The 16,257-nt window shown below is 37.7% G+C and overlaps 1 protein-coding gene across 1 annotated transcript; it reads right to left on the bottom strand.

Annotated features, from left to right (window-relative positions):
- Positions 1-455: 455 nt before the first annotated feature.
- LOC138325151 (chitinase C-like) lies at positions 456-16,019 on the bottom strand. The gene is made up of 6 exons (XM_069270663.1): positions 15,998-16,019; positions 5,063-5,206; positions 4,349-4,494; positions 3,738-3,996; positions 1,788-1,919; positions 456-652 (listed from the first exon to the last, which is right to left on the bottom strand). The coding sequence occupies exons 1-6, from the start codon at positions 16,017-16,019 to the stop codon at positions 456-458; spliced, it is 900 nt and encodes a 299-aa protein (XP_069126764.1).
- Positions 16,020-16,257: the final 238 nt, after the last annotated feature.

Raw genomic sequence — 16,257 nt, forward strand, 5'->3', positions numbered from 1 at the left:
AACAGCAGCAGACGATTTAGTATTTTTCTTCAGTTATAAAAGTTACTTAATTTACACCATTACCACCATTGAAAAGTTTGAGCTTCTAATTTTACTTAAAGTTAAAAATATGAAAAATAATTAATTGCATCCCGAAAAAAGTCCGTGGCATTATATCCTATAAGGAATGAAGTACTAATTGTGCATGCACCAAAGGCAAAATAAATTAATTTATATTACTTTTTGTGTTAATTAGACATATATATATATATACATGATTAAACACCAATTATTGTTCAAATGATGAGTATCATTTATGCTCTGTCAGCGATGGAGCATATTTAAGTGAATAGTGATTAATTAAAACTTAATTGTTCTCATTAAAACTTATTTTCACTAAAACTTGTGTTATCATGTATGTAGGACAATGGAGACTTCTCCTGATCACAGAATCTTCATTGCTTTGTTAAATCCAACTACAGCACCATGTTGTTAGTCAGCCTATCACTCCAGCTATCTGACTTACTTGGAATACACATCCCACCATTGCCAGATACCGAATCATCACTGTCATAGTAATCACTGTTACAGGTACACACACCATTGGTACACACAGAGTTTTCCTTACATGCATTTGATGGTAACGTTAGACATGGTACTCCTGGGTTTAGTCCTAATTTGGGAGAATTTTAATTTATGCAATGTTGTTTGGTTTTCCTTTTGGCAAACATGACAACATGTAATAATACCTAAAATACAAATCCATACAGTTTCCAAGCAAAATACCATAGTTATGGTGAAATGACCCATTACCAATTTTTCATAACATTTAACAGTCTAAATTACATGTACACTTAACAGCGAGACATTGACAATTATATGAGACTTTCACTTTGTTATAAATATTGCTGTTACATGTCTTTTTTTTACATATGTCTATGGCAACTTTGATTAGGGTTTATTTTACCATGGCTGTGGTATTTTCACACACACACACACACACACACACACACACACACACACACACACACACACACACACACACACACACACACACACACACACACACACACACACACACACACACACCCACACACCCACACCCACACACACACACACACACACACACACACACACACACACACACACACACACACACACACACACACACACCTTTACCTCCAACAAACTTCAAAACTATAGAAATCAAATTATCACAAAATTTTTATTGCACATTATAGTAATCAGTAGTATGGATAGGCCAAATCAATTTGAAAATCATAGCCATGGTGATTTGAACACCCCTCCCCCCCCCCCCCCCAAACATTCTTAAATAGAAAATGGTTTTCAGTTTTGTTAAGTACATATTATATAAATTAAGCCAAACTAATAACTAAATCAACTCTCCCTAGAAAAAGGAATTGAGGTGACAAAAGAGGTGGGGGATTATTTCACCATGGCCATGGTATTTTGACCCCCCCCCCTCCTATAATATGATGTCCTCATATTTACAGTTTCTGTAAATAACACTAGATCTAAATGTTAACTGAAATCATGATATTTCTATTTCCTTATTAGACTTACATCTCCAGGTATAAGGACATTGCTCTTTTTATGAGAAATGTTTAGAGTAGTTTTATGGGATGCAGATCTATACACCATGCATATGATGTAATTTTAAGAGTAAGATGTGTTGCCAATGATGACAGTTTTAGGGTAAAATAGCTGCTATATGCTGCCAATGTTATGGTATTCTCTAGCCAATTAGGCAGATTTCTGTATATATAATATCCTACTGGTATACTTACTAGGTGTACATGTTCCTCCAACATTGGTAGTATCTCCATCATTGTCATAGTAACCAGATCCACATACACATGTAGTACTACAGACGGCGTTGGGGTCAGCACAGGAACCACATGTATTACCAAGAAGGCTTTCTGTAATAGAAAAAAATACATAACAGCTAGACTAGGGCCCAAAGGAAACATATTTAAGAAATTTAAGACAGATCCATTAGGTACTCTCTGAGAAATAGCGGTAACAAACTTAAATCATCAATATCTAAGATAGTTGCCTGTCAGTTATCTTGTTGTCCAATCAGTCCCAAAATGCATTATGTTCAACTAGGGTCCTAGGGGAACCTGCAAATGAGACAGATACCTGCAGTAATTTCTGAGAATTAGCAGTAACAAACTTCAAATATTAAAATAACAAGGGCCCAATGGGCCCAAGTCGCTCACCTACAATCTGGTAATCATACATGGTACATACTTAACAAATAGAGTAAATAAGAATTTATATCATCCCTAAGCACATTAGAGGTCTCTTTGCCTCTTGGTTATTAAAAAGAAGTCCTTTAAAGATTTTAGCCTATTTCACCCCTGTGACCTTGAATGAAGGTCAAGGTCATTCTTTTGAACAAACTTTGTAGCGCTTCATCCCAACATGTCACATGCCCAATATCAGGTCTCTAGCCCTCTTGGTTATTAAGAAGTTGTTTAAAGATTTTAGCCTTTCTGACCCCTTTGACCTTGAATGATGTCAAGTTCATTCATTCGAACAAACTTGGTAGCCCTGGATCCAAGCATGCCATAGGCCCAATATCAGGTCCCTAGACTGTTTGGGTATTAAGAAGAAGTCTTTTAAAGATTTTAGCCTATTTGACCCCTGTGACCTTGAATGAAAGTCAAGGTCATTCATTTGAACACACTTTGTAGTGCTTCATCCCAACATGTCCCATGCCTAATATCAGGTCTCTAGCCCTCTTGCAGATTAAAAAGAAGTGGTTTAAAGATTTTAGCCTATTTGACCCCTGTAACCTTGAATGAAGGTCAAGGTCATTCATTTGAACAAACTTTGTAGCCGTTGATCCCAGCATGCCACAGGCCCAATATCAGGTCCCTAAGCTTTTTGGTTATTAAGAAGAAGTCGTTTAAAGATTTTAACCTTTTTGACCCCTGTGACCTTGAATGAAGGTCAAGGTCATTCATTTGAACAAACTTGGTAGCCCTCTATCCCAGCATGCCACAGGCCTAATATCAGGTTCCTAGGCCTCTTGGTTATTAAAAAAAAGTTGTTTAAAGATTTTAGCCTATTGGACCCCTGTGACCTTGAATGAAGGTCAAAGTCATTCATTTGAACAAACTTGGTAGCCTTTGATCCCAGCATGCCACAGGCCCAATATCAGGTCCCTAGGCCTCAGCCCAACAATTTGCACAATTATAAGGATGTTACCAATGCAATATGAGTGCTATCCAATGCTAAGCTTCAAAGAAGACATTTTTATGAAAACAGCCAAATTGACCCTTTTGGCCCTGCTTCTCACGCCCCTAGAGGGTCAGCCCAACCGTTTGTACAATTTTTAGTTAGAGCCCCATAAGGATGCTACCAGTCGAATTTCATTAAATTCCAACCAGCGGTTATAAAGAAGTCAATTGTTTGTTGATGGACATGGTGATGGGATCGGGTGGGGTGTGGGGTGTGTGAGTGTGTGTGTAAAACGAAAGTAAAACTTTTCCATGCCTATCATGACGTAATAAGGTGTCATGAGGGATACGGAAACATGTTTCTGTGATGGAATAAGGCGTCACGAAGGATACAGGAGACTGTTTTTGTGACGGAATAAGGCGTTACAAGAACGGAAAGATTTAAAACCTGTGTATCTCTTTGATATTTCTATTTGAAAGTATATTCTTGTATACTTTGTATTTTTTCCCCATTCATCCTGAAGTTTTTAACAATAATTAAAGTCTTACTTGTTGTAACCGATATTGGATTGGTCGATGATACTTCTTGGTCTGCTGTCCAACTTCCAGATTCTATAGACTTAATACAGAAGTAATACGTTGTGGCTGACTGTAGTCCTGTCACCTGTAGAGATGTAGCTGTAGTACCAGTCTGGGTACCACCACCAGCCTCACTCCATGTCGCATCATACCTTCTGACCTGACCAATGTTGGTGGTCGGAGCTGACCAGCTTATAGTCACAGAGGTGGTTCCAACAATTAGAGGAGCCTAGAGATGTTGCCTTAAGATTGTCCACTGAAAAAGATATGCATGTATAACAACATAATATGGCAGTTTGGAATTTTGAGCATTCTATCTGTATAAAGTAGATGTGACCACTATAGCTATACCTATAACAATCAAGGGATTATCATAATAACTTTCTTTCAATTCAATATTAAAAAAATGCCTGTTGTATCATAATTATAGCTTCAATCAATAGTGAAGACGGTCATGACAGCTGAGTAGCAATAATACTAGCTGTATTTAGGCACTATTGACTATATATTCAATAATGAATAAAACCAAAAGCATAAATTCATCCCAACGGATTCAGATATATCATAAACTTACTGCTTACACAGGTACCATCAGCTGTATCAAACCCGTTACTATCAAATGTTCCTTGGTTACATCTACATTTGTTGTCAGTGGCACAAACAGCTCCAGTCGTCTGACACTGGGTAACACCTAAACCACTAGTACAGGTCCCACTTAATGCAATCACTGAAACATCAATTAAATATTGATTTACTTTCAATTCGACACTTATCAATTAAACACAGGATTCCAGATATAATATTATAATTGCTTCTACAATATATCAAGATGATCTAATTGCAATATTTGTGAACAAAAAAGATTGGCTATCCATTGACTTTTATAATTGCATTGACCTTGTACCTTCTTTTTTCATTTAGAAAATTAAGGTTTCATAGGTAAATAAAGATACAAATAAAGAAAAAAATTTCTTAGATATTCATCCATTATATAACTACTGTATACCATTTCAAATTATTGCAGAAAAATCTGCAAAAGATAGAGTAATACATTTTTATAAATTTGTTTTTTAATGTGCTATATATATACCAGCAAATAACAACGGTCATTACTATCCAACAGGTTAGCTGTGTGTAAGACAAGAGGTCAAGGATGCATGGAAGTAAGTAGATATATAATTTTTAAATCCAGTGGAAGTCAGGACGACTTAATTGCTTATAAGGGATGTATAATTGTGATTTAAAGTGACTTTCCAAGAAATTTTCAGTCAGTGGAAATTTAACCATTAACTTACATGCAGCACATATCCCATTATTGTTTGACAAACCATCATTGTCATAGTAACCATTGTTACAGGAACATGAACCTTCAGTACAAGCTGAGTTGACCTTACATGCGTTTGGTATTGCTGCATCACATGTCACCCCTGGGTTTAGTCCTAATATGGTAAGGTTATAATATAATCATGCATTAATGTTTTATGATACTTCTGTCAGTAAAAATATATGTTAATATACATATAATAAAGTATAAATTGATATGCATTTAAATATATGGTTTCAGAAAAAATATAAAAATAAAGAGTGTTTCTAATTAACACACACAAATTTTGTGTTATATAAAAAAAAAATATATATATTATATATATCTATATTATTTATTACATGTATATGTATTAAATCATTTCTCAAAAAAAAGAAAACAATTTAAGTGATGAGACAATTTTATGACTCATGCCCTCTCCAAGCCTCAAACTCACTATCCAATGCCACCAAATTAAATTGCCTAGCCAAATGAACATACACTAGATCTGCGACTTACACCATTGAGATACATCCACGTCCTCAAAAAAAAAGGATGATTTAATGGCGAAGTGATGGTTGGCCAAATATGCTTATATATACACTTGAAAATTATTGATACCTTTTTTTATATTATTTTTTGTAATGATATCTGCAAACAAATATGCACATACCAGTATCTTCAAAAGATTGGTGCAAGCGTACTTTCTGTTAATTCTCATCGGTTAGTAATTATCATTTACTTCATGCATTAGACGTTTGCACCTCAGAGAACTGGAATTTAATTATGTACAGGACTAGTACTATTAGTGGAAATTTCCATACCAGATATTTTGTATGGCTCCTAAACTTTTCCATATATATCACCAAACCAATATAAGGTCCTGCATTTTTCCAGAAACATATATACATAGAGATTCGCAACTCCTCCAATTTTATGATCGACAGATGTACCACTGTATGTGCTTAGGGGATTTTAGATAAACTCTTAAATAGTTGAATATAAAAGAATAACTTTGATATGTTGTAAAAGTTCAGTAACTTTCAGATGGTTTGAGTATGATTTTGGATAGAAACAAGAGGCCCACTACCTTTCCGGAGAAAATTTAAAGGTTTCTTAAAAACATTAATAACAAAAGACAAGAGGCCCAAAGGGCCTTAACGGTCATCTGACTACCTTGGCAATAGTAAAATTAATTATATATGGTGTCAATTTGTCAGGACCATGTCAGGATCATTTTCAATTTCATTCAACAAATTTTATTTCAAACAAGAGGCCCAAGGGCCTTAAAATATAGGAAATTAATTAGATATAGTGTCATGGTAGCCATCTTCGATTTGGGATCAACCAGAGATGTAACAATACTTTGTCGGGACCATGTCAGGATCATTTCATGCACGTTTCAGCCAAATCGCACCGGTAGAACTTGAGAAGAAGATCAAAATGCGTTTTCAAGATGGCGGATGTGGCGGCCATCTTGGATTTTCAGATCGACCCGAAAAATAACAACACTTTGTCGGGACCATGTCAGGATCATTTCATGCAAGTTTCAGCCAAATCGCAACGCTAGAACTTGAGAAGAAGTTCAAAATGTGTTTTCAAGATGGCAGCTGTGGCGGCCATCTTGGATTTCGGATCGACCCAAAAAAATAACAACACTTTGTCGGGACCATGTCAGGATCATTTCATGCAAGTTTTAGCCAAATCCCACTGGTAGAACTTGAGAAGAAGTTCAAAATGTGTTTTCAAGATGGCGGGCTGTGGCGGCCATCTTGGATTTCGGATCGACCCAAAAAATAACAACACTTTGCCGGGACCATGTCAGGATCATTTCATGCAAGTTTTAGCCAAATCCCACTGGTAGAACTTGAGAAGAAGTTCAAAAATGTGTTTTCAAGATGGCGGCTGAGGCGGCCATCTTTGATTTCGGATCGACCCGAAAAATAACAACACTTTGTCGGGACCATGTCAGGATCATTTCATGCAAGTTTCAGCCAAATCGCACCGGTACAACTTGAGAAGAAGTTCAAAAATGTGTTTTCAAGATGGCGGCTGTGGCGGCCATCTTGGATTTAAGATCGACCCGAAAAATAACAACACTTTGTCGGAACCATGTCAGGATCATTTCATTCAAGTTTCAGCCTAATCGCACTGGTAGTACTGGAGAAGAAGTTCAAAATGTGTTTTCAAGATGGCGGCTGTGGCGGCCATCTTGGATTTAAGATCGACCCGAAAAATAACAACACTTTGTCGGGACCATGTCAGGATCGTTTCATGCAAGTTTCAGCCAAATCGCACCGGTAGAACTTGAGAAGAAGTTCAAAATGTGTTTTCAAGATGGCGGCTGAGCCGGCCATCTTGGATTTCAGATCAACCCCAAAAATAACAACACTTTGCCGGGACCATGTCAGGATCATTTCATGCAAGTTTCAGCCAAATCGCACAGGTAGAACTTGAGAAGAAGTTCAAAATGTGTTTTCAAGATGGTGGCTGTGGCGGCCATCTTGGATTTCGGATCGACCCGAAAAAAAAACAATACTTTGTCTGGACCTTGTCAGGATCATTTCATGCAAGTTTCAGCCAAATCGCACCAGTAGCACTTGAGAAGAAGTTCAAAATGTGTTTTCAAGATGGCGGCTGTGGCGGCCATCTTGGATTTCGGATCGACCCGAAAAATAATAACACTTTGTCTGGACCATGTCAGGATCATTTCATGCAAGTTTCAGCCTAATCGCACCGGTAGAACTTGAGAAGAAGTTCAAAATGTGTTTTCAAGATGGTGGCTGTGGCGGCCATCTTGGATTATGGGTCGACCCGAAAAATAACAACACTTTGTCGGGACCATGTCAGGATCATTTCATGCAAGTTTCAGCCAATCGCACCGGTAGAACTTGAGAAGAAGTTCAAAATGTGTTTTAAAGATGGTGGCTGTGGCGGCCATCTTGGATTTCGGATCGACCCAAAAAAATAATAACACTTTTTCTGGACCATGTCAGGATCATTTCATGCAAGTTTCAGCCAAATCGCACCAGTAAAACTTGAGAAGAAGTTCAAAATGTGTTTTCAAGATGGCGGCTGTGGCGGCCATCTTGGATTTCGGATCGACCCAAAAATAATAACACTTTTTCTGGACCATGTCAGAATCATTTCATGCAAGTTTCAGCCTAATCGCACCTGTAGAACTTGAGAAGAAGTTCAATATGTGTTTTTCAAGATGGCGGCTGTGGCGGCCATCTTGAATAACGGATCGACCCGAAAAATAACAACACTTTGTTGGGACCATGTCAGGATCATTTCATGCAAGTTTCAGCCAAATCGCACCAGTAGAACTTGAGAAGAAGTTCAAAATGTGTTTTCAAGATGGCGGCTGTGGCGGCCATCTTGGATTTCAGATCGACCCGAAAAATAACAACACTTTGTCGGGACCATGTCAGGATCATTTCATGTAAGTTTCAGCCAAATCGCACCGCTAGAACTTGAGAAGAAGTTCAAAATGTGTTTTTCAAGATGGCGGCTGTGGCGGCCATCTTGGATTTCGGATCGACCCGAAAAATAACAACACTTTGTCGGGACCATGTCAGGATCATTTCATGCCAGTTTCAGCCAAATCGCAACTGTAGAACTTGAGAAGAAGTTCAAAATGTGTTTTCAAGATGGCTGCTGTGGCGGCCATCTTGGATTACCGATCGACCCCAAAAATAACAACACTTTGTCGATAACATGTCAGGATCATTTCATGCAAATTTCTCAGCCAAATCGCATTGCTAGAACTTGAGAAGAAGTTCAAAATGTGTTTTCAAGATGGCGGCTGAGGCGGCCATCTTGGATTTCGGATCGACCCGAAAAAAAAACACACTTTGTCGGGACCATGTCAGGATCATTTCATGCAAGTTTCAGCGAAATCGCACAGGTAGAACTTGAGAAGAAGTTCACAAAATGTGTTTTCAAGATGGTGGCTGTGGCGGCCATCTTGGATTTCGGATCGACCCGAAAAAAAACAATACTTTGTCTGGACCATGTCAGGATCATTTCATGCAAGTTTCAGCCAAATCGCACTTGTAGAACTTGAGAAAAAGTTCAAAATATGTTTTAAAAAGATGGTGGCTGTGGCGGCCATCTTGGATTTCGGATCGACCCAAAAAATAAACAACACTTTGTCGGGACCATGTCAGGATCATTTCATGCAAGTTTCAGCCGAATCGCACCAGTAAAACTTGAGAAGAAGTTCAAAATGTGTTTTCAAGATGGCGGCTGTGGCGGCCATCTTGGATTTCGGATCGACCAGAAAAAATAATAACACTTTGTCTGGACCATGTCAGGATCATTTCATGCAAGTTTCAGCCTAATTGCACCGGTAGAACTTGAGAAGAAGTTCAAAATGTGTTTTCAAGATGGCGGCTGTGGCGGCCATCTTGGATTATGGATCGACCCGAAAAATGACAACACTTTGTCGGGACCATGTCAGGATCATTTCATATAAGTTTCAGCCAATCGCACCAGTAGAACTTGAGAAGAAGTTCAAAATGTGTTTTTTAAAGATGGTGGCTGTGGCGGCCATCTTGGATTTCGGATCGACCCAAAAAATAATAACACTTTTTCTGGACCATGTCAGGATCATTTCATGCAAGTTTCAGCCAAATCGCACCAGTAAAACTTGAGAAGAAGTTCAAAATGTGTTTTCAAGATGGCGGCTGTGGCTGCCATCTTGGATTTCGGATCGACCCAAAAAATAATAACACTTTTTCTGGACCATGTCAGGATCATTTCATGCAAGTTTCAGCCTAATCGCACCTGTAGAACTTGAGAAGAAGTTTCAAAATGTGTTTTCAAGATGGCGGCTGTGGCGGCCATCTTGGATTACGGATCGACCCGAAAAATAACAACACTTTGTCGGGACCATGTCAGGATCATTTCATGCAAGTTTCAGCCAAATTGCACCGCTAGAACTTGAGAAGAAGTTCAAATGTGTTTTCAAGATGGCGGCTGTGGCGGCCATCTTGGATTTCGGATCGACACCCGAAAAATAACAACACTTTGTCCGGACCATGTCAGGATCATTTCATGCAAGTTTTAGCCAAATTGCACCGGTAGAACTTGAGAAGAAGTTCAAAATGTGAAAAGTTAACGCACGGCGCACGGCGGACTACGACAGGCGGACGAAACATGACGACTTCATGACCATTTCATTGGGGTGATTCGGACAATGTTTGACTAATTTCCTATTCCAAATGACCAAGTAATGCTCAAAAATGTGTTTTCCCTATATAAACTATAGTAAACAATAACTTAAACTTAACCCCCACCCCAGGTGAAAACCCGAGAGACCCCAGGTCATATAATTCACAATTTTGTAGAGGGGCCTTGAGATCCATGAAAAGTATTTGATTCTACCATATCTGTGAGTGGAGAAGAAGATTTTTGAAATTTTTAGTCAATTTTACCCCTTTTGGCCCCTCCCACAGCCCCCTGTGGCGTTGGGGTCATATAATTCAAAATTTTGATTGGCCTTGTGCCTTAGAAGGTTTGTGCAGAATTTCATTGAAATTGCTTCAGTGGTTTTGGAGGAGAAGTCGAAAATGTAAAAAGTTTATCGTCGCACGACGGACGACAACAGACAAAAGGCGATTAGAATAGGTCACCATGAGACTTCGTCTCAGGTGACTTAATAAAGTTAAAAATATCTAGTGATTGATCTCAATCTAACCAGGTCAAAGGATTATAATAACAGATCTAATTATAGGGAGATCCCAAAAAGATCTAAAAAAGAAGTAAATTTAAAACACTTCAAACGTCATAATCCAACATAGCTGTCGGCCATATTATGTATGATAGCTGTCAAAAACCTATAGGTTACCAGTAAGAGGACATTACCCCCTACTTTTAACCTAATTTGAGGATGATGGAATGACTCAATCAATATACCTCTACACTTTGAGAAATAGTAGAAACAAGATTTTTTAAGGATGCACATGTATATATAGAATATAAAAGAATAACTTTGATATGTTGTAAAAAGTTCAGTAACTTTCAGATGGTTTGAGTATGATTTTGGATAGAAAAAAAATGATATTTTTAACTTATTTATTAAAAAAAACAAAACGCACTTCTGGTTTTGAATGCCTGATTTTCGAAAAACCATGTAAAATTGTTTATTTTTCGTGCTTTCAAAAATCATATTAAATAACATCAATTGGGAAAACTGATCACATCAAACCATGATAATAATGTTTAAACTTTGTGCTGATGCAAAAAATATCATGTTTAAAAGAAATACACTTAAAAGAAGTTTAGCCAAGGCAAAATGCCTATAATTCGTAGGTCCCTCAACTGCCTATCAACAAAGACAAAGAAGGATTTTCCAATTCTCTATGTATATATATGTTTCTGAATTTTTTCTAAGTGACCTACATCCAGAAATCCTACAACCCTTGACAAAAATTATAATGGAATGGTATATACAGAGACTTTGTCCGATCTGTGAAGAGTATTTGCTTCATAACCAGTTCCAGAATTTCAGTAGAAGATTTTTAGAAGTTTTAGCTAATTGACCCGACTTTGGACGCCGCCCCCCCCCCCCTTAAGAGCTCCCTTTTGTCCGAAGTCATAAGCGGAAAATGTTGCTTTAATAGGATTGTAATGGCCAATTCATTAGGGGTTAATGTCGGGCGAAGGGCAAGTTGAAAAAACGTACGTTTGAAACTAATTTTCCTATTAGCAAATGTCCAAATTAAGGCATAAACATGTGTTTTTTCCCCGTATTAATAAACTAATAGTGGAAGCATATGTAACCACCTCACTTCATCTACCCAGTTGAGAAACGCTGAGACCCTACCAGGCGGCATGAAAATCACAATGTCATGTAAAACGGCGGCCTCAGAAACCTTTCTAATCTCAATGAAGAGGTATCTGTTTCGCATCAAATCTAAAAAAATTCCAAGAAGAAGGATCTTTTTTGAAATTTTAGCGATTCTTTGACCCCTTTTTGGCCCCGCCCCTTTGGCCCCCTAGGCATCGGCCAGGATCAATATAAGATACTGACGTTAAAATTCTATTTCAGGTTAATAATTCTAACAAATCCCAGTTTTTGACTTATTTCCTATGAAAACTAAGCAAATAATGTTCATAAATGTATTTTTCCTATATAAACAATAAGTAAACCTTGACCCCTCCCCAGGGAGAAACATGAGACCCCAGGGTCATATAATTTACATTTTTTGTTAAGAAACCTTATGACCTTTCCATCTACGAAGAGTATTTGATTCTACCAAAAGTTCCAGAATTTTCAGAAGCAGATTTTTGAAGTGATTTTAGCTAATTGGAAAGATTGGGAAATTTGAGAAATGAGGAAATGAATTTGAAAAAAAAATTGATTGATTGAAGAGAAGATTGATTGATTGAGTGAACAGGATGAGAGATTTGAACGTTGAAGATGATTGATTGAATAATGAAAGAAAGAAAATTTGATTGAATTGATTGAGAAATTTGAAAAAGAAGGAAATGCAAGAGATGTAATTTGATGGAATGAATTGATGAAGAATGAAGAGAAAATTTGATTGAGATTGAGATTTGAAATTGAAGAAATTTTGAAGAGAATTTGAAGATTGAATTGAAGAAAGGATTTGAATTTGAGAATTTTTTTGATTGAATGAAGATTGATGAATGAGAAATGATTTGAGAAATTTAGATATTGAATTTGAAGATGAGAGAATTGATTTGGAATTTGACTATTTGAAGAATGAATGAACGAATTTGAAGGAATTGAAAGAAATGATTGATAAAGAGAAAATGTTGATGATTTGACAGATGATTGAGAGATTCTTGAAATTGAGATGAAGTATGAGAAGTTTGAAGAATTGACAAGATGATTGATTGATTGTTGAGATGGATTGAAGAATTTGATGATTGATTGATGATTGATTTGATGGAAGAAAAAGTGATGAAATTTGAAAATTTGAAATGGACAGCACCCTTTTGGCCCCGATCGTAAGGCCCTTGGGGGTCAGTCATAGAAAATTTTGTTAATAGGATTTAATGGCCATTTCATAGGGATAATTCGGACAACGTTTGACTAATTTCCTATTACAAATGACCAAGTAATGCTCAAAAATGTGTTTCCCTATATAAAACTATAGTAAACTTAAACCCCACCCCAGGGGAAAACCTGAGACCCCAGGGTCATATAATTCACAATTTTTGTAGAGGGCCTTGATACCTTTCTATCCATGAAAAGTATTTGAGTATTCTACTACGCAAAATAATCAGTGAGTGTGGGAAAAGACAAGTTTTTTTGAAATTTTAGGTCAATTTTACCGCCTTTTGCGCCCGCTCGCCACAGCAATGTGCCCTGTGGCGATAGGGAGTGTCATATAATTGAACAAAATGGGGTTAGACCGTTGTGCCTTAGAGGTGTTCGTGGTGCAGAAATATCATTGAAATAATGCTTCCGTGGTTTTTGAAGAGAATAAGTCCCGACAAAGTATGAAAAAGTTTATCTGTCTGCAACGACAGGTAAGCTATCGACAGGACAAAATAGTCAGATTAGACATCTAGGTAACGCATGAGACATCTGCCCTACTTACATGTTGACGTTAATCAAAGATGTACAAATTATCTATTGTTGTTGAAACCTCAAACTAACAATCTAACCTCAGGTCAATAGGAATACAAAGATAAACTAGAACTAAATATAGGGAGATTCCGCTATAAAAGATCTACACAATGTAGGCACCATGGGGGCCTATTAATGGTCATCTGACTAATATTACAATAGAACAACACTAGTCGTTTAAAAGATTTTGAGCCTAATTTGACCCCTATGGAACCTGAATGAAGATGCAAGGTCAATCATTTGAAACGAAAATTTGTTAGGCCAGACTTCCTCCAGGCAGGGCATGGCGACAGGGTCAAAAAACAGGTCTCAAGGCCTTCTTAGTTATTCCAATCAATGAACATGATTTATAGGATTTTAGCCTAGTTTGACGGGGGGCCGGTGTACAGCGCTTGAAAAGAGAGTCATGGATGTCATTTATTTGAACAGACTTTGTAGATAGGCGCTTCATTTGTCATGCGCAGTCCTGCAGGCCCAATATCAGTACCCTAGGCCTTCTGGTTCTTGAGAAGAAATCGTTTAAAGATTTTAGCCTATTTGACCCCTATGACCTTGAAAGAAGGTCAAGGTCATTTATTTGAACAAACTTGGTAGCCCTTCATTCCAGCATTCTACAGGCCTAATATCAGGTCTCTAGGCCTCTTAGTTATTCACAAGAAGTTGTTTAAAGGATTTTAGCCTAAATGAAGGTCAAGGTCATTCATTTGAACAAACTTGGTAGCCCTTCATCCCAGCAAGTCACAGGCCCAATATCAGTACCCTGGGCCTTCTGGTTCTTGAGAAGAAGTCGTTTAAAGATTTTAGCCTTTTTGACCCCTTTGACCCTGAATGAAGGTCAAGGTCATTTATTTGAACAAACTTGGTAGCCCTTCATCCCAGCATGTCACAGGCCCAATATCAGTACCCTGGGCCTTCTGGTTCTCGAGAAGAAGTCGTTTAAAGATTTTAGCCTATTTGACCCCTTTGACCTTGAATGAAGGTCAAGGTCATTCATTTGAACAAACTTGGTAGCCCTTCATCCCAGCATGCCACAGGCCTAATATCAGGTCTCTAGGCCTCTTAGTTATTCACAAGAAGTTGTTTAAAGGATTTTAGCCTATTTGACCCCTTTGACCTTGAATGAAGGTCAAGGTCATTCATTTGAACAAACTTGGTAGCCCTTCATCCCAGCATGTCACAGGCCCAATATCAGTACCCTGGGCCTTCTGGTTCTCGAGAAGAAGTCATTTAAAGATTTTAGCCTATTTGACCCCTTTGACCTTGAATGAAGGTCAAGGTCATTCATTTGAACAAACTTGGTAGCCCTTCATCCCAGCATGCCACAGGCCTAATATCAGGTCTCTAGGCCTCTTAGTTATTCACAAGAAGTTGTTTAAAGGATTTTAGCCTATTTGACCCCTGTGACCTTGAATGAAGGTCAAGGTCATTTATTTGAACAAACTTGGTAGCCCTTCATCCCAGCATCCTACAGGCCCAATATCAGTACCCTGGGCCTTGTGGTTCTTGAGAAGAAGTCGTTTACAGATTTTAGCCTTTTTGACCCCTTTGACCTTGAATGAAGGTCAAGGTCATTCATTTGAACAAACTTGGTAGCCCTTCATCCCAGCATGCCACAGGCCTAATATCAGGTCTCTAGACCTCTTAGTTATTCACAAGAAGTCGTTTAAAGATTTTAGCCTATTTGACCCCTGTGACCTTGAATGAAGGTCAAGGTCATTCATTTGAACAAACTTGGTAGCCCTTCATCCCAGCAACCTACAGGCCAAATATGAGTACCCTGGGCCTTCCGGTTATTGAGAAGAAGTCGTTTGAATGAAAAGTTTACGGACGGCGGACGGCGGACGGCGGACGGCGCACGACGACGGACGGTGCATGATGACAATAGGTCATCCTGACCCTTTGGGTCAGATGACCTAAAAAAGAAGTAAATTTAAAACACTTCAAACGTCATAATCCAACATAGCTGTCGGCCATATTATGTATGATAGCTGTCAAAAACCTATAGGTACCAGTAAGAGGACATTACCCCTACTTTAACCTAATTTGAGGATGATTGGAATGACTCAATCAATATACCTCTATACTTTGAGAAATAGTAGAAACAAGATTTGTTAAGGATGCACATGTATATATAGACCCAGACAAAAGACGATTTGAAAAGTCCATTGTCTGATATCCATGATAGAGATCGATCAAATAAACAGACAGTGAACAAAGTTTTGTAAGTTAGAAAATCACAATTGAAAAATATTGGTACCTTTTAGGTGTATTTTCATCTGTATACTTTATTTGCATAGATATATATATACACACACATACTTTTCTCTAGGAAAGCAATCATATTTCACATACTAGTATCTTCTGTTTCTGGAAAGTATTTGTTTCTACTGCTGCTCTGTCTTTGAAGTAAAATATTTTCGTACCTATACTACCTGTAGCTATTAATAATTGTCAATATAGTTACTATTAGTCTCGAGCTCTCAACAATCAGAAAAACAAAATTGGTATCATCATTTTGTATATTGTGTCAATTCAAAATAATCAAACATTATTATCATATTAATAAAATCATTTGTTTG

This window comes from Argopecten irradians, chromosome 1 (genome assembly GCF_041381155.1).
Source record: "Argopecten irradians isolate NY chromosome 1, Ai_NY, whole genome shotgun sequence".
Classification (NCBI taxonomy): Eukaryota; Metazoa; Mollusca; class Bivalvia; order Pectinida; family Pectinidae; genus Argopecten; species Argopecten irradians.